This window comes from Danio rerio, chromosome 6 (genome assembly GCF_052040795.2).
Source record: "Danio rerio strain M-AB ecotype USA chromosome 6, GRCz13ab, whole genome shotgun sequence".
NCBI classification, from domain to species: domain Eukaryota; kingdom Metazoa; phylum Chordata; class Actinopteri; order Cypriniformes; family Danionidae; genus Danio; species Danio rerio.
Window position 1 is genome coordinate 29,545,278 of NC_141026.1, and position 18,971 is coordinate 29,564,248.

The window sequence follows — 18,971 nt, forward strand, 5'->3', positions numbered from 1 at the left end:
TTGGAAAAACTATTCAATCCCGTCAATTATTCGTTCATTCATTTTCCTTTGGCTTAGTCCCTGATTTATCAGGGGTCGCCACAGCAGAATAACCCTGCAACTATTCTGGCATATATTTTGCTGAAAGATGCCCTTCCAGCCTCAACTCTCACACATACACTATGGCCAATTTTGTTTCACCCAATTCACTTATGCTGCATGTCTTTGGACTGTGAAACACACATTAACATGGAGAGAACTTGCAAAGTCCAGACAGAAATGGTCCCTGTCAGCACTCAAACCCACGACCTTCTTGCTGTGAGGTGACTGTGTTAACCACTGAGCCATCATGCTGCCCCCACCAGCCAATTAGTCAAATTTCATAAAAAAATATTTTGTTCTCCATAACCTTCAATAAATGTTGCCTCCACTGGAGGTGCTTACAGTTTTGTCACCTTTCAAATGGGATTCCTTGCTTGAAGAGCAACTTCTTGATGCCAGATAATCTTTTTTTTTTTTTCACATTAACACCGTTTTATTCACGTTTCATCAACTTTTTATTTTATTTCATTTTAAACCTGAATACTTAACAGCCAACTTAAAAACATTCTACAATGATACTGAAACAAGCTTCAGTGGATTTTAATGGCATTCTTTAAGTTGATTGTCCTGTAGGAAAATTCAAAGAATATTAAGCTTCAATCTATGCATCACAGTCTTTGCTTAAATGGTTAAAAACTTAAAAGTATAAATAATTTTCTTCATGTACTGAGGTTTCTGCTTACTGCTACAGCAAAGCTGTTGTAACCACAAGGCACACTCTGCTGATCCATGGTTCCAAAACCTCCAGTTTATTTGAAATAATCTATAAAACATTCTTTAATCTTCAATGTTCTTGACAGTCAGAAGTGTGCAGCTCAGCAAAGGTGCCCACTCTCAGAAATTAAGATACGTGAGCTGTCACTTGAGTGGTATCTTCTCAAAAGGTACACATTTGTACCTTAAAGGTCCATATTAATACCTAAAACGTACAAAAGTGTCTGTCTTAAAATTTTTAGGTACTAATATGTTCCCCTAAAGTATTAATACAGGTTTTCTAGGTGCAAATGTTTACCTTTTAAAAAGGTACCACCCCAGTGACAGTTTGTGTACCTTTATTTCTGAGAGTGTAGTAAACTGTAAAGTCCACTGTTGTTCTTGCACTACAATGCTTTTTTTAAAATCTCATTAGGTCATCTTGCTCCTTAATCAAGTTCTTGGCAGAAAATTGAGGGCAAACATTGTATTCCCCTTAATGATGTTGTGCTTTTTTTGTTAACATGTTCTGGTAGAACACATTTTAGGCATATGAATAAAGCTCATGTCTCTGGGAACTGTTGAGGCATACTGTATACAGTATGTAATAAGACACTTTTTTTGTGAGACCTGCATGCTTTGATTTGGCCAGATCTGCTACTCTGTTTTAACACATGCTTGGGGTAGATTTAGATGTGTAAACAGCTGAATCAAATCTTGTCTTGTTATACAGTTTACAAAGGCTTTTAACACAATTTTATGCCCCACCATACAAACAAATGACTGAATAAGGGCCGATTCATTATGACTTGGATTTATCAATCACACACACACACACACACACACACACACACACACACACACACACACACAAAAATCAACAACCTATAAATCAAATAACAAAGTGATATTACTTTTTATATGCTTACAGGTAGAAAGAAATTTCTTGTGGGTCTTCAGATAATCTGTTATCATGGATTATTTAATTCTCTTAGTTATGAACAAGAATATTATTCTTTATAATTAAGTTAATAATATAAGTTAATATTCTTATAATAATTGCAGGCAGCTAGCATGATCACCCACTGGAGCTAAGCAGTGCTGCACCTGGTTAGTACCTGGATGGGAGAACACATGGGAAAGCTTGGTTGCTGCCAGAAGTGGTGTTAGTGAGACCAGCAGGGGGTGCTCAACCTGTGGTCTGTGTGGCTCCTAACCAAGTGTGCCGCAAGCCTACGTTTGAGTGAAGGTTTCGGCCGTTAGATCGCCCCCTGGGGGCTGGCTGCAGTACAAGTCATAAAGCCCGCCTCCTCCGTGTTAATGAAGGAGACTTGAGCCCAAATAAAAAAAAATATTACACTTGCAATAAAATGTCCCGAAAGATAGTTCTGGTCGATTAAGGCACTGGTTATTGTGCTGAAATAGGTGCAGATCTTCATTTTTGTAAACAGTTTGTTTTTAGCAGTAATTTAATGCTGGGCGTGTCATCGTGATTGACAGCTGTGATTGACAGTTTCTCAAAGCGCGGCGTCTGAGCTTCGGCAGGAGACTGAAGTAGACTGAAATGTTATTATTCGATTTCTGTGTTTTTTTACCATGACAAAATGAGTTCAGCAGTAAACTATAATTTCTGACATACATGATCCTGGTGGAACACTGTTTATTCGCTAAGTTCAGGGCTTTTTTCGGGCTTTATTAGTTTGCTGATACACGCCTAGCCACCCAGATAGCAAAACACAGTTCCGGCTAGATTCTCGCCTGCCGGAGACTTATCTCTTAGAGCTCAGACTGACTAATGTTACCTCTGCTGGACCTACTCCGGATGCCTGGACTCACTAAGTTACCCAATTCCAGCCCGAGTCAATCGAGCCAGATGCGGCGGCCGAGCGAGCAGGCGCTGCCGCATGCGAGCCGGAATCAGCCCGCGACGCCGCGAGTAAGTTATGCGCTGCGGCCTGGAGCTGGCGCGATTGAATATATAAAACCCTCATATTTGTTAACGTTATTACATCCATTTGTGTTGATATGACAGCAAACGCATGCTGAGAAGTTCGGGGGGCGTAGTTGATTTTACATAAAGCGTTTGATTGGAAGCTCGACTCTGCTCATTTTCGCGGCTCCTCCTCTGGCTCCATCAGACAATCCTTTTGCGCATGTCTGGCTCCAATTTCAGCAGTCTTTTGCGACAGTTTGTTCCCGTCAAGCAGGCGTTTTGCCCTCAAGGCGTTCAATGGGAAAAAGGGCTGTCGCGTCGTCCATATTTTTTACAGTCATTGCTCCTAACACTCTAATATATTGATGGGGACTCTATACTGTTCAGTGAGTGCCATCTTTTGGATGAGACGTTAAAGCGAGGTCCTGACTCTCTATGGCTGTTAAAAATCTCAAATTAGCCCACCGGTCTCTGTCCATCATGACCTCCTAACCATCTCTATATCATAACTGTCTTCCTCATTCTAGGTGCGTCCCAAATTGCATACTTAAGGACTATTCTATAAATAGTGTAAGTAGTGCATTCACACTGTAAACTCTGAAAAAAAAGTGCACTTTAATTACCCGGATAATGCACTTATTCAGCTGTTAAAAAAGAAGTGTGTTATGTTGGACACTTCACACACTCAACGACCATAGCTTTGCTCACGTAGCGGGAAGGGGCGGAGCTTACGGGCACCAATGTTGGATCACTTTATTTATTTTGGATTGTGAAAGCAAAATTCTCCTATGAGAGTGATTATACCACCTTCTGATGGTGAATGCGGTTATACTCATGGCTGGTATTATTTGGTACTTTGGTCATTTATTTACCTAATTTGGCAACTGTCAAACATCATCAGGGAAACGGTTTAAATTTCCGTTTAGTAAAAAAACATTAGTGTTCCATTTGGGACGACGCTACATACATATACTATGCTGTTGAGTGTGTAAGTGCATAGTGTATTGTGTGCCATTTGGGATGCAGCTTATGTCTCCTCTCCACCAATCAGCTGGTGTGTGGTGTGTGCTCTGGTGCAATTTGGCTACCGTCGCATCTTCAAGGTGGATGCTGCACACTGGTGGTGTATGAGGGGATTCCCCTCCAAAAAAAATGAGTGTCTAGAAAAGCCCTGTATAAATGTAAGGAATTGTTGTTAATATTATTATTATTGTTATTTTATCATCTTGTCATAAATAATGACTGTTCTGTACTCCATTAGCTCTTACCAAACATTGGAATATTTGATGTTTTGTTGGCAATGAAGATAATGGTTTTACTTTTCACTCATTTTACAATGTCCTCATTGCAGCTTAAGGGTACATTTTACTTACAGAGTAATATCAATTCACGACATGTATTTACTGTAAGGTTAGGGTTTGGCTTAGGGTTGTTGGACAAACATCATGATCTCATAAAATGTACTTGCATTTAAATGAATCTCTTAGTACAGTGCATTTACTGCATACACGTTTTAACGCTCTACTCATATTATCATAGAATTACATGTAAATTTATAATTACACTGTTGACCGATCCCTTACACACCTTTAAAGTTACCAAAATAGCACCAACCGTTATCAGTATTCCAGCTTAATAGCACCATAAGTGTTCTGCAATGCAATATGAACACAAGTGCACTGAATTTAATTTGTGATCTAAATACATAGTAGTAAAGGTAAATTGAAAACAAATTGGTTCTATTGTAAATGATTTTATTACTGAAGTACTTACAGTACATATAAGATATGTAATAAGGACACTGTAAAAATACAAAAAAATTCTTACCCAAAAGGTTTTAAATGAGAAATGGTTGTTCGCTGCTACTCCTAATGTGCTTTGTGTGTGTCCAGGATCGGGACTCTGGTGGGGCCACTCCTCTCCATCTGGCGGCGCGGTTCGGGAGGGTTGAGGCTGTAAACTGGCTGCTGGTTCATGGTGCTGAAGCAGAAGTGGAGACAAACTGCGGTGCCCTTCCTGCCCACTACGCCGCAGCAAAGGGTGACCTCACCTGCTTGAAGCTGCTGATTGGTCGAGCACCAGGGTACAGTGTTACAAGCTCAGACACGCACTAATGAAAGAGATAAATCTCTTGTGAAAAGAAGCATGTGACAAGATGTTTTGGGTCACTGGTCTTGTGGGTCACACGTCTCGAGTAATTTGTTTGAGTACATAGAGTGTTTTACTTTGAGTGTCGCTTTGAAAGTTGACAGTGCAAGTCGGGGTGTTATTGATTAAAAAGAACAACTGGGGAAATGTTACTTAAAGTAAACTATAAAATAGTGCATGATTTGTTTTATTTCAGGTATTTGCCAGTTCCACAAATCCAGTTTTAATTTTGTTTAACTTGGTTTACCTAAAAAAAAAAACACTGAAAAAATGTATAAATACAAAGTTTAAATTATATATATACAGTGTGATGTATTGACATCATGGCAAAGGCAAAATAATTTACTTGTTAAAAATTAGTTATTAGAACTATTATTATTAAAAATATGTTGGAAAAAATATCTATATTAAACAGCACTTCATATTAAAAAATTATTTTAAAGGAGGACTAATTATTTTGAATTTAAACTGACAATAGAAAAGTAACGTATCAGGTTATTCTTCCATGTGCTTGGATATGTAAGTATCCTGTTACAAGTTCTGTTCAGATGCTGGAAAAAGGGAAAAAAAAAAAACATGTGACATAAACGTGTCACATTCTGATCCACTGAATGAGGCCAAGTCACAATTACCACCATAGTAATTAACAGCATTGGGCACATTCCTTAAAAATAGTAATTAGTTTTAGTTACTAGTTACTTTCACAAATAGTAACTGAGTTAGTAACTGTTACATAATTATAAAAGTAACTAATTACCAGGGAAAGTAACTGTTGTGTTACTTTAAAAAAATCTGATTTGTCAGATGACTATAAAATAAACATAAAACATTGTTGACTAATCTACACTATTTTGCTACTAATGTGAAAGACAATCATCAAATTCAAGATATCATTTTAAATATTTTCATTACTATGTTTGCACAATAAAACACAATAGATGGTTTTGAACTTCAAGTATTTCTTGCACAAACCACAAATCACAAGACCTGAGGTGTTCCATTAGATTAGAATTACTGGTCACTGACGCAGAGACTTCTTTTCCTTTAGGCATAAGTTGCACGATACATAAACTATCCTGCCTTTCATCTCAATGAGGGTAAAGTAGTGCTTATATTTACAGTTTGCAAATGCTACCTTTGAACTTGTTGGATTTGCCAAAGTTCTGACTCTCGGTTGTTGGTGTTTGCGACTGGAAAAACTATGAGTGAATACCCGCAAACGATGTAAATGGACTCTGTCTAAATCAATCATAACGTTCTCAGTTACACCACGTTCACTTACACACCAATCATCGTCACTGGGCTGGTCATGTGTCCCACCCCAACTCGGAACACACACACCAGAGAAAGAGAGGTCCTATGGCTGAGAGAGATGCTGCATGCATGAAAACCGATTCAGTGATCTCGATTATAGTATAGCCATTAGTCATGCTGTTCATTTATAGCACTGTTATTCTCATCACTGGTCATTGATCTTATTGTTTTTGATAGAGATAATTTGTGCTAAAGAAAAATGGGCATTTAGATTTTTTACATTAAGCTGGTTTGCTCAGCTGCTATCCCTTTGAGATTTGTTCACGTAATGAAAATTGGTAGAGGAAACGGGATTGAGCAATAGTGGTCCAATGACCCTATCAAACTAATTCACTTCAGACCACCAAGTTGATCTTCAGATAATCCTGCACCCCTTTCTCTTACACATGTACAGATAACGTGTCTTATAGCGTGACCACATGTGTAACTGATACGCAGAGGCAGGAAGAAATAGAAGCATGTTCGTGTATAGGAGTTAAAGTGTACTTAAAGCCAGACTGAATGCATATATTAGCCTCCAGGGTTAGAAAATGCCACGTGAGAGCTTTAGAGCTGGTGTATAATGGATGTACACTGTCTGTCACATGCCACAACATACAGTACTGAAAGTGAACTTTCAGAGCTGCTTCTCGGTTACTGGACCTTCAACACCTCTGCAGATCAGCTCTCGATTCTGCAGCCATTGCGAACTGATTCAGAAATAACTTAATTTGGGCATTTAGAATTTTGATTTATGAATAAATGAAGTTTTGATTAACAAATTACCACCAAAAAAATAATGATTGATTGATGCATGGATGGATGATCTATTTGTCAGTCTATATGGGATGAAACTTAAAATTCTGAATGCAATTGAGCTGAAAATTGAAACCGATAGTAGTTTGTACTAATTATTTAAAATGTTATTAAATAATATAAAGTAATTTTCTCAACTTTAAAGAGTTTTTTAACTCAACAACTATACTTATCATAGTAAACGTCATAAAAATCTATTTTGGGGATGTTATTTGAGTGTACTTTGCTTTTCCAGTGAGCATATGTGGTACTTGCATAGATATTGTATACAGTTACTTGAGTGAAATATCCTCAGAGCGAAATATTAAAACCTTGGATAAAAATATCTTTTTAAAAAAGAATATATATATATATATATATATATATATATATATATATATATATATATATATATATATATATATATATATATAAATATATATATATATAAATATTTTTTTTACGATATTGTGATAACTGCTCTGAAATATAATATTTTTAAATATATGGGTAAAAAACAAGTGAAATATGAAATATGAGTAAAATATCCTCAGAGCGAAATATTGAGCTAAATGGTCGGCATTGAGTATACAATGCAAAGTATAATGCATTTGTATACAGTGTGTTGTATGCAAAGAGTATACAAAGTCATTGAACTCTGCGGTGGGAACACTGATGGGGCAATACGGTACATGTTAGCATTTTTGTCTCCATTTTTAATTTTTTTTCATTTATGGACGAAAATCAAAAATGCCGTTTTTTGGATGATGACGTCGGGGAGATAAAAATTTGTCGCATCCTTAGTTTTTACTGTAAGAATTGCAGGGTTAATTCAGAAATGAATGTACTCTAAAATGTTTAAAAAGCACAGCTGCTTTCAATATCAAAATTTTAAATGTGACAGATTGAAATGTACATTTCTTTTGATACTGAAGTTGGTAACTATTTATAATAACTAAACACTATGAACCATTAGGTAAAAGTTAATTCACTGTCTGTTAAGCATTAACTATATTAATAGATGTTAGTAAGCAGTTTGTTACTGCATTTACAAATGCTGTATTCTGAATTATAAGCACATGTATTATGTGCTTAATTATTGTATTTTCATACTTTGTTAGGGATTCATTTTCATTACTTAATTAAGTATTGCATTGTTCATAAACCAGTTATTTAAGCATAATTGTTGGTTTTTTTAAGATCCTTCAGAATGCTAAAGTAAATGATTACTAAACGGTTTAAATGAACATTTATATATCTTTTTATTCAGGCATATAGTAATTGTTAATTTGCATGTTAATAAATGCTTTATTAACACAACTTCATCCAGTTTTGTGACCTAATCTAAAGTGAGAACTATTTATGCTTTATAAATTCCTTATAAATGACAATAATGTCAGTTCTATGCTAAACAGGGGGAAAAAAAACACTTTATTCATTTATATTTATTTAAAGATGCACAAATAAAACCGTATCAAATAAAAAATAATTATTTGCAATCTTAACTTTTAAACATTTAAACTATGTTTAAACATCACTAAATAACATTGTAATTTTGTATCATAAAATTGTCACGGTTGCAGGTTTGTGCGCTTCTCCGGAGTGTATGTTGATTACGTGGGTTTGTTTTGTTTTGGTTATCCATGTGGATTTGTTAGGCTCACGTGTTATGACGTCATTCAGTTGGTCTGATTAGTTCGCCAGCTGAGGCTCATCATGGTGCCTATATCTGGGCGACGCTTTTGTGTGTCTGTGTCAGTTCGTTGTTATCACTCATGTTTGTGTGTCTGTGCTCAGGCCCTGCGGAGTAATCTGGATCTGGTTTTCCCCGTTCTGTTTCCTGCCCTGCGTCCTGCGTCCGTCTAGCCTGACACTATTTGTATTTGTCATCACAATAAACTTGTACACTTGCTATTGGATCTTCTCTGACTCTCATTGAAACGTAACAGAACGAACTGACCTTTTACATGGATCCAGCGAGTGTGTCCCAGATCTCCGAGTTCGTCTCCCACAGCAACGCTCGGATCGACCGTCAGGATGAGGCTCTGGCCACCACGGCTCAGGCGATCCAGGCCCTGGTTGGCCAAGTTTCATTGCTCACATCCCAGGTCCAACAACTGGTTACTCGTGCTGCACAGGCTGATACTCCACCTGCCCCCGAGACTGCACCGACCCCGGAAGTGTCACCAGCGCCTGCGGTTCCTGGTCGCTCTGTTGAGCCGCGTCTTCCACCTCCGACCAGCTATTCTGGAGAGCCTCTCTTGTGCCGATCCTTCCTGTCTAAGTGTTCCCTTTACATCTCACTGCAGCCGTCATTATTTTCCTCTGAACAATCTAAGGTGGCATTTGTCATCACCCTCCTTTCGGGAAAGGCGGCTCAGTGGGGAACTACAGCTTGGGAACAAAAGCTACCATGCTGCTCTACGTTTGACCTGTTCTCAAAAGAACTTAAGAAGGTCTTTGATCGAGCCGCTTCCGGGAGAGAGGCCGCCCGAGTCCTCGCTGAACTCCGCCAGGGGAATCGGAGCGTAGCGGAGTACTCGATTGAGTTCCGAACACTAGCCGCTGAATGCGGCTGGAATGCGGAGGCCCAGTGGGACATGTTCCTGCACGGATTGTCTGATCGTCTGCAAGATGCGATCTATTCCTTAGATCTTCCGAAGACTCTGGACGAGCTGGTGGATTTGGCCATCCGTGTGGACACCAGACTGCTTCAGCGTGAGACTCGCCTGCAGCAGAGCAGATTTTCGGATCCCGTTCCTGACTTTCCGGCATTAACTGCGACACCGGAAGCGGTAAGCGCTGACCCGGAACCCATGCAGCTGGGGAGATCCCGCTTGTCCGTGCAAGAAAAGCGCCGACGGAGAACGGAGGGACTCTGCCTCTACTGCGGAGGGGCGGGTCATCGGGTGGCTTCCTGTCCCGTAAAAGACGACACCCATCAGTAGGTAAGGGGTTACTGATGGGTGAAATTAATTTGGAAAAATCCTCTACGGCTGCCACTTTATTGCCCGTCACTGTATCATGGGGTTCCGGAAGTCGTGACACCCATGCCCTCGTCGATTCCGGGGCGGAGGGAAATTTCATTGACTCCAGTTTCGCTTTCAGTTCTAAACTTCCGGTTATCGCACTGTCACAACCCATTGCAGTACGCGCCCTCAGTGGGCTTTCCCTTCCCACTATCACTCACTCCACCAAACCCATAAAACTTATCACGTCTGGAAATCATGTTAAACACATTTCATTTTTTTTAACAGACTGTTCCAACTCACCGGTGGTTTTAGGACATCCATGGTTAATTCTTCATAAACCTCACATTAATTGGGGTCTTAATTCCATATTTTCGTGGAGTGAGAAATGTCATGAGTCTTGTCTTTCGTCTGCTCGTTCTGCTGTTTCTTGTTCTGTGTTTCAGGAGGAGCGCATGGACCTGTCAAACGTGCCCAGTGAGTACCTCGACCTGAAGAGAGTGTTCAGTAAGTCTCGAGCTGCTTCTCTGCCTCCTCATCGTCCCTATGACTGTGCAATAGATTTATTGCCAGGTACCTCTCCGCCTAAAGGCAAGTTATACTCTCTTTCCATTCCTGAGAGGGAGGCCATGGAGAAATATATTTCTGATTCTCTAGCGGCCAAGATCATACGACCCTCTTCTTCTCCGGCGGGGGCGGGGTTCTTTTTCGTGAAAAAGAAGGATGAGTCTCTTAGACCTTGTATAGACTATCGAGGGCTGAACAGCATCACGGTGAAGAATACGTATCCTTTGCCGCTGATGTCTTCAGCGTTCGAGCGTCTGCAAGGGGCTTCGTTTTTCACGAAATTAGATCTCCGTAACGCATATCATTTGGTTCACATGAAGCAGGGTCATGAGTGGAAAACCGCGTTTTTGACCCCCAGGGGGCATTTTGAATATTGTGTTCTTCCGTTCGGGCTTTCTAATGCTCCTGCGGTTTTCCAAGCACTCGTAAATGACGTGTTACGAGACATGATAGATCAGTTTATTTATGTCTACCTGGATGACATTCTGATTTTTTCTCGTTCTCTCCAGGAACATGTGCAGCACGTCAGGCGAGTGCTTCAGCGGCTGCTAGAGAATGGGCTTTTTGTCAAGGCGGAGAAATGCGTGTTCCATGCACAGTCTGTTCCCTTTCTAGGACACATTGTGTCAGTCGAGGGGGTGCGCATGGATCCAGAGAAGGTTCAGGCTGTGGTGAATTGGCCAATCCCCGAGTCTCGTAAGGCCCTGCAGAGATTTCTGGGCTTCGCTAATTTTTACCGGCGTTTTATTCGCAATTTCAGCCAGCTCGCCGCCCCTCTGACATCCTTAACCTCCGCCAAGACGCCCTTCAGGTGGTCGAGTGCAGCACAGGTTGCATTCACTAAACTAAAGAGCCGCTTCGTTTCAGCTCCTATTCTGGTGACACCTGATCCAGCCCGGCAGTTCGTGGTGGAGGTTGACGCGTCAGAGGTGGGCGTGGGCGCGATCCTGTCCCAGCGCGCAGCCTCGGATGACATAATACATCCGTGCGCGTTTTTCTCTCACCGATTATCTCCCGCTGAACGAAATTACGACATTGGTAATAGGGAGTTGTTGGCTGTCAAACTCGCTTTGGAGGAGTGGCGTCATTGGTTGGAGGGTTCGGGGGTTCCCTTTATCGTTTGGACCGATCATAAGAACCTCGAATACATCAGGTCCGCCAAACGACTTAACTCCAGGCAGGCTCGGTGGGCATTATTTTTCGGACGTTTTGACTTTACCATCTCATATCGACCGGGTTCTAAAAACATCAAACCCGACGCGTTATCCCGTCTTTTTGATTCTTCCGAGCGCAATACGTCTCTTGAGCCCATCGTTCCCCAGAGGATTTGTATTTCTGCAGTAACATGGGAGATCGAGAGCAGGGTCCGCACAGCCCTGGATGGGGTAACGCCCCCGGTCGGATGCCCACCCAGTCGTTTGTTTGTGCCGGAGGAGATTCGGTCTGACGTCATTCGGTGGGGACATTCCTCCAAAGTGGCTTGTCATCCTGGGGTGAGTCGTACATTATTTTTGGTTAAACAGCGGTTTTGGTGGCCAGCTATGGCACGGGACATACGCGAGTTTGTTTTGGCCTGTTCTGTTTGTGCTGTTTCTAAGACTTCTAATCGCCCCCCTGCTGGACTCCTTCAGCCGCTGTCAGTGCCTTCGAGACCCTGGTCGCACATTTCGCTAGATTTCGTCACTGGTCTCCCGCCATCTGGTGGCAATACGGCTGTTTTGACCGTTGTGGACCGGTTCTCGAAGGCTACTCATTTCATTCCTCTGCCCAAATTACCCTCAGCCAGAGAGACAGCGGATGCTGTCATTAATCACGTCTTTCGCATTCATGGCCTCCCGACGGACGTGGTTTCTGACAGGGGACCGCAGTTTGTCTCTAAATTTTGGAGAGAATTCTGTCATTTATTGGGAGCGACTGTAAGCCTTTCTTCTGGTTTCCATCCTCAGAGTAACGGACAAACAGAGAGGGCCAATCAAGATCTCGAGCGTATGTTACGTTGTTTGGTTTCCCAAAATCCCGCCTCTTGGAGTCAGCAGCTCCCATGGGTGGAGTACGCACACAATTCATTACCAGTGTCGGCTACGGGCCTCTCTCCGTTTCAGTGTAGCTTAGGATACCAGCCACCAGCTTTTCCCAGTCTGGAATCCGAAATCGCGGTCCCCTCTGCCCACGCCTTTGTCCAGAGGTGCCGACGCACTTGGAGCAGAGCCAGACAGACCCTCCTCCAAGTGGGTGCGCGCACCAAGGCTAAAGCCGATCGCCACCGGTCGAAGCCTCCCGTTTATGTCGTCGGTCAAAAAGTGTGGCTTTCAACTAAGAATATTCCCTTGCGTTCCGTATGTAATAAACTTGCACCTAAATTTATTGGCCCATTCACTGTCATCAAGATCATTAGTCCGGTGGCAGTCCGCCTCAAACTTCCTCCAGCGTACAGGAGAATACATCCCGTGTTTCATGTTTCCAAATTAAAGCCCGTTTTTCATACGGCCATTAACCCGCCCACTCCGGTTCCCCCCCCGCCGCGTCTCGTAGATGGGGAGACCGTTTATTCGGTTAAGCGCATTCTGGACTCGAGACGGAGGGGACGAGGATTTCAGTACTTGGTGGACTGGGAAGGTTATGGTGCGGAGGAGAGGAGTTGGGTTCCTGCAAAGGACATATTGGATCACTCTCTTATCGATGATTACAATCGCCAGGTAAGCTCTTCTGGAAGCACCAGGAGGTGCTCGTAGGAGAGGAGGTAATGTCACGGTTGCAGGTTTGTGCGCTTCTCCGGAGTGTATGTTGATCACGTGGGTTTGTTTTGTTTTGGTTATCCATGTGGATTTGTTAGGCTCACATGTTATGACGTCATTCAGTTGGTCTGATTAGTTCGCCAGCTGAGGCTCATCATGGTGCCTATATCTGGGCGACGCTTTTGTGTGTCTGTGTCAGTTCGTTGTTATCACTCATGTTTGTGTGTCTGTGCTCAGGCCCTGCGGAGTAATCTGGATCTGGTTTTCCCCGTTCTGTTTCCTGCCCTGCGTCCTGCGTCCGTCTAGCCTGACACTATTTGTATTTGTCATCACAATAAACTTGTACACTTGCTATTGGATCTTCTCTGACTCTCATTGAAACGTAACAAAAATGTTGTTAAATTGTTATATTGTTGTTTTTTTATCCAACTTTGTTATATTTTGACACTCCTGTTATTTAGCAATGTTTAAACTTTACAGTTTAATTTTTTAGATAAGATTTTTTAGATAAGATTGCAAAGATTATTGTTCATTCATTCAGTCATTCTTTCTTTTTCTTTGCGGCTTAGTCCCTTTAATCTGGGGTCGCCACAGTGGAATTAACCACCAACTTATCCAGTATTTGTTTTACGCAGCGAATGCCCTTCCAGCTGCAACCCATCACTGGGAAACATCCATACACACTCATTTACACACATACACTACGGACAATTAGCCTATACCCAATTCACCTATACCACATGTTTTTGGACTTGTGGAGGAAACCAGAGCACCCAGTGGAAACCCATGCAAACACGGGGAGAACATGCAAACTTCACACAGAAATACCAACTGAGCGAGGAGGGGCTCGATCCAGCAACCTTCTTGCTGTGAGGCAATTGTGCTATCCACTGCGCCACTGTGCTGCCCATTATTGTTCATTTGATTCTAATTTAATTATCATTTATTAGGGATTTGTAAAGCATAACTAGTCCTCACTTTAGATTAGGTCACAAAACTGCATGAAGTTAAGTTAATAAATCATTTCTTAACATACATATATAACTATTAATATATGCCTGAACAATAAGATGTATAAACACTAATTTCAATAACTCATTCTGAAGGATCTTAAAAACCACCAACTACTCTTAAATACAAATGGTTTGTAAATAATGCAATACTTCAGTTAGTCATGAAAAATCACTGTCACAAATTATGAAAGTAAACACATTATTTATACCTGTGCTTATAAGTTAAGAACAAAGCATTTGTAACTGTAGTTATAAACTGTTTACTAACAAGTATTAATGTAGAGTCAATGATTAATCAATAATGAAATAACTATATTCTAATGCTTAGTAACTGGTTTATAGTGTGTAGTTATTAAAAAGTGTTACCCTGAAGTTTTTTCTCTTGCCAAGGTTGCTTATTATACTGTACATATAATGCATGTCATTAAAAGCTTTTTTTTATTTTGAATTGTTAGTTTTTTGCCATAATATACTAATGTGAATGTAAATGACACATTTTTAATGTAAATGAATGCCAAACAGACCAGAAATAAATATGTTGCTTTCTCATACACATCAAATAAACCAAGAGAACCAAACTGCAAGTGTGAACATACCTTTAGTGTGAGGTGAAACAGCTGAAATCAAAATTATTAGCCCTCCTGTGAAATTTAAATACTTTTTTTCCAATACTTAGCAAGTGTTGTTTAAAATAGCAATTTTTTCGTGGCACCTTTCAACTGATGCTAGATGAAATTGTATCTTTTTTCAGGAGTATTAATCGACAGACAAATATGGGTGCCACACCATTGTATCTGGCCTGCCAGGAGGGCCATCTGCATGTTGTGGAGTTTTTGGTGAAAGACTGCCAAGCTGACGTGCATCTGAGAGCCCAAGATGGCATGACACCACTGCATGCTGCAGCTCACATGGGCCATCATTCACTGGTGGTGTGGCTGGTGGGTTAAACATTCACCCTCTACATTTCAGCTATTTTCATGCACATTTTAGAATATCAAATAATAATCACACATAATTTGCCACCTTTTCAGGAAGTGATGATTTGGTTCTCTTTGACTCATTGGATGGAAACGGAGCTTTATTTAAAAATGTTTTGTGTAATATTTTAGTTTTGCACACAAGTTTAATTAGCATCTTTAGAAACATAGCTACTGACATTATGTATTAGTACAACTACAAACTTACAAGTGTATTACTGTTTTGCAGGGGACCTTTACAGACATCAGCCTGTCCAGTCAAGATAACGAAGGGGCAACCGTTCTACACTTTGCTGCCAGTGGGGGGCACCACCATGTCCTAGAGAGGTTGTTAGAGATGGGATCAAAGGTCAAGAAAGATTATTGGGGTGGCACTCCTTTACATGATGCTGCAGAGAATGGGGAGATAGAGGTGGGTTTAATTTGGGATGGAAGTCTGTTGTGTGCTGTATAAAATACAATTGTTGTTACTTATGCTGAGTGATATTTGCGTCATATGTGATTTTTTTTCAGTGCTGTCGAATCCTCCTGAGTCACCAGATCAACCCAAAGGAAAGAGATATAGATGGATTCACGGCTGCTGATCTGGCTGAATACAACGGCCACTTTGAGTGTGCCAGATACCTTCGATCTGTGGAGAGAAACGTTAGTGCAGTTCCTTAATTTTGCATTTAAGATTGTGTAGCAGTTTATTGTTAACCATCTGGTGTGTCACTTATTAAATGACAAAGATTTAACAATTATAATATTTTTTTTAATTATAACAGTTATCAGTTTATTTAAATATTTAGGTTTTAATTTAATTGGTGTTACTTTAATTTATTCTATATTTAATAACACTCATTTATTCTATATATAATCAAGTATTTACAATATTGTAATTTATTTTGAGAATATATTTTTAGATCTGTTAATGTGAGACATTAGATAATGTAAGCTAATGACAATTTGTAGGTAATTAAAAAGCTTTATGGTATTAACTTTCATAAAAATATTCATATTAGTTATGTTGGGATTGCTATGTTTTCATTTTCATATATGCTTTTAAGCAATAAAATGCTTAGGTTTTATGGTTACTGTAATGACCCTCTATTAACTGTCAACTTATTTCTCACTAAATGTCTAGTACACAAATGTACCATGTTAAAATTACAGTGGTTGTATTTTGTGTTGAAGTATATAATGATATAGTTTACCTCCTTTATATCTTAAAAGACTAGATAACTTGCACCACCTGACAAAAGTTTTGTCAATTAACCAAGTTTTAAGAGCAACAAATAACAACATGACTTCTAGTTGATTTTTTGGTACCAGAAGTGGTTTATATGAAGGTCAAAGGCCTCTAGATTGCGCTTATTTTACCAAAATAAAATATGATCATGCCTTGATTAATAATATTTAATTAGGACAGTAAAGTCTGACTTTGCTTAGACAAAAGTCTTGTCACTTAACAGAAATAATGTACAGTATAGAATATAACGTCATGGTGCAGTGGAAAAAGAATTAATATTGTGTTTGACTCACATGAGCTTTGAGGACTGCATCCAGACATCTCTGCAATGACTCAAATAACTTATTAATAAAGTCATCTGAAATGGCAAAGAAAGTGTTCTTGCAGCACTCCCAGAGATCATCAAGATTCTTTTGATTCATCTTCAATGCCTCCTCCATCTTACCCCAGACATGTTCAATAATGTTCATGTCTGGTGACTGGGCTGGCCAATTCTGGAGCACCTTGATCTTCTTTGCTTTCAGGAACTTTGGAATTTTAATGACAAGGAGCGCTATCCTGCTGTAGAATTTGCCCTCTCCTGTAATTTGTAATGTAATGGGCAGCACAAATGTCTTGATACCTCAGGCTGTTGATGTCGCCATCCACTCTGCAGATCTCTCGCACACCCCCATACTGAATGTAACCCCAAAGAAAATCTTAGGTGCATGTAGGTCTTCTGCCATATTTGTGATGCTTGGGATGCAGTTCAACAGATGATTTCTCTGAAAAATCTACCTTCTGACACTTTTCCAAATCAACTAGAAGTCAAGTTATCATTTGTTGCTCTTACAACTGGGATTGACAATAAGACTTTTGTCAGGTTGTGTAGTGTCATGGTACTTAACTAGTTCTATCCAACATATTGAATGTGTGCTGCAACAAAGGGGAATCAGCTATAATTATGAGAAAAGGTCAGAGGTTTCCACACATGAAAGTTAACATCATATTCTAAAATGATCTAAACGACTAAATGGAAATCCTGTATGAGAATCTCGGTGTTTCACTTTTTCCGGTTTTAGGATTGTTTTATTTGAGTTTTGACTGATGTGTCCAATTGTGTTTCAACTTTTATGCAATTTTATTTAAAATGTGCATATGCGTGTGTGTGCACCTCACTGACCTTTAAGCCATCTTGTTTCACATGGTCAATAAGATGCTGCTCAATTGAAGTCATACATTTTTCAAGGTTGAGCATGGTAATGCTGTTGGGGCAGCAGAATGACTGAACCATATAGGAAAAGAAATTAATCCCACATTTAGAGCACAAAGTTGATGGATCAGTCTACAGGGTATACTGCTGTTCTGGTGATTTACTGTATCTCACAACTGTGCATTCTTCGTTTTCAGTTTTGAAGATGTCCATCTGCATTAATGGGCGGTAGTAATAGCAGCTGTTTTTGCTGTTCCCATTCACAAAAGTGACCTTTTTTGTTTTGGATTTCTTCCATCATACCTTGCTTAGCTGATAAAACACATTTAACAAGCTAATACTTAAATGTATGAGCTAAAGCCCATATGAGCAAATTCTGGAGGAGCTGAATATTAATTTCCGTTAGGTAAACATGTTGTATAGGTTATAAGCCATAAATTTATGTTAAGGAAACCTCTATGGATTATATTGGTTACTCAGCTGTTGAATTGTAAGCATATTACTGACAATCTTATGACAACACAAGCTGATTTCCATGGAAGATTTGTTAGTCGAACCTGAATTATCGTTTTGTCGGATAATTTAAAATGAGGTTTCTGCAGGTTTCCAAGTCTGACTAGAACCATAATGTTTTTCATTATAAATCTGAGTGTTCAATCTAAGTTTTACATCGAGTCACTGTTTTTTAAAGCAGTTCTGTTCATACACCATGTTCTTCAGTAAAGGTTAGTGTTGCCCAGGGGTACCTGAAAGTTTTCCTATAAAGGGCCAAAAACCAAACTTGATTGAGGGCTGTGGGTCGAATATACTGTATATCAAACCATAATACAATAAATGTACGGAGTGTTTCCTGATTTATTTGGTAATATTAAAAAAAAATAGAAAATGATGCTTTAAATCATATTAACTTATAGTATATTACAATAAAACATAAGCATTTCCATTTATAACACAATGGAGTTCAATGCTGAATACACTGGTTGAGCTGCTCCTGCCTTCACCATGATTTGCTTGCAGATCACTTTTGCACTGTATTGTCAAGTGACAGTGTTTACATTTTAAAAGTCTGATTAATTTACATAATTTAATTGAATCATTTAATTTCGGTTGCATTTTTTATAGCTCAGCAATGAAACAAAATGTTGTTAAATTCAAAATGACAATTTCTGTTTAAGGCATTCACTTCAACTTTCTCTATCATTCTCACTCTTTTTTTCAGATGGAATGGTGGGCCAAATTAAACATTACCATGGGCCAACTTTGGCCTGCAGGCCCTACTTCAGGCATCGCTGGTCTAGCCCATGGGTCACCAATCTTGGTTTTGGAGAGCCAGGGTCCCTGCAG

At 39.8% G+C, this 18,971-nt stretch overlaps 1 protein-coding gene and 1 long non-coding RNA gene across 2 annotated transcripts in view; one reads left to right on the top strand and one right to left on the bottom strand.

Annotated features, from left to right (window-relative positions):
- The window catches only part of espnla (espin like a), a 48,804-nt gene that overhangs the window by 9,377 nt on the left and 20,456 nt on the right, over positions 1 to 18,971 (top strand). The window contains exons 3-6 of the mRNA XM_087257290.1: positions 4,600 to 4,790; positions 14,979 to 15,165; positions 15,434 to 15,616; positions 15,718 to 15,849. Of these exons, the coding sequence (XP_087113416.1) occupies positions 4,600 to 4,790; positions 14,979 to 15,165; positions 15,434 to 15,616; positions 15,718 to 15,849 (693 nt within the window). The remainder of the gene's footprint in view (positions 1 to 4,599; positions 4,791 to 14,978; positions 15,166 to 15,433; positions 15,617 to 15,717; positions 15,850 to 18,971) is intronic.
- On the bottom strand, positions 500 to 4,812 carry LOC141386285 (uncharacterized). Its single transcript, XR_015493717.1, has 3 exons — positions 4,535 to 4,812; positions 3,052 to 3,878; positions 500 to 1,986 (listed from the first exon to the last, which is right to left on the bottom strand). It is a non-coding gene; the product is annotated as an uncharacterized LOC141386285 (long non-coding RNA).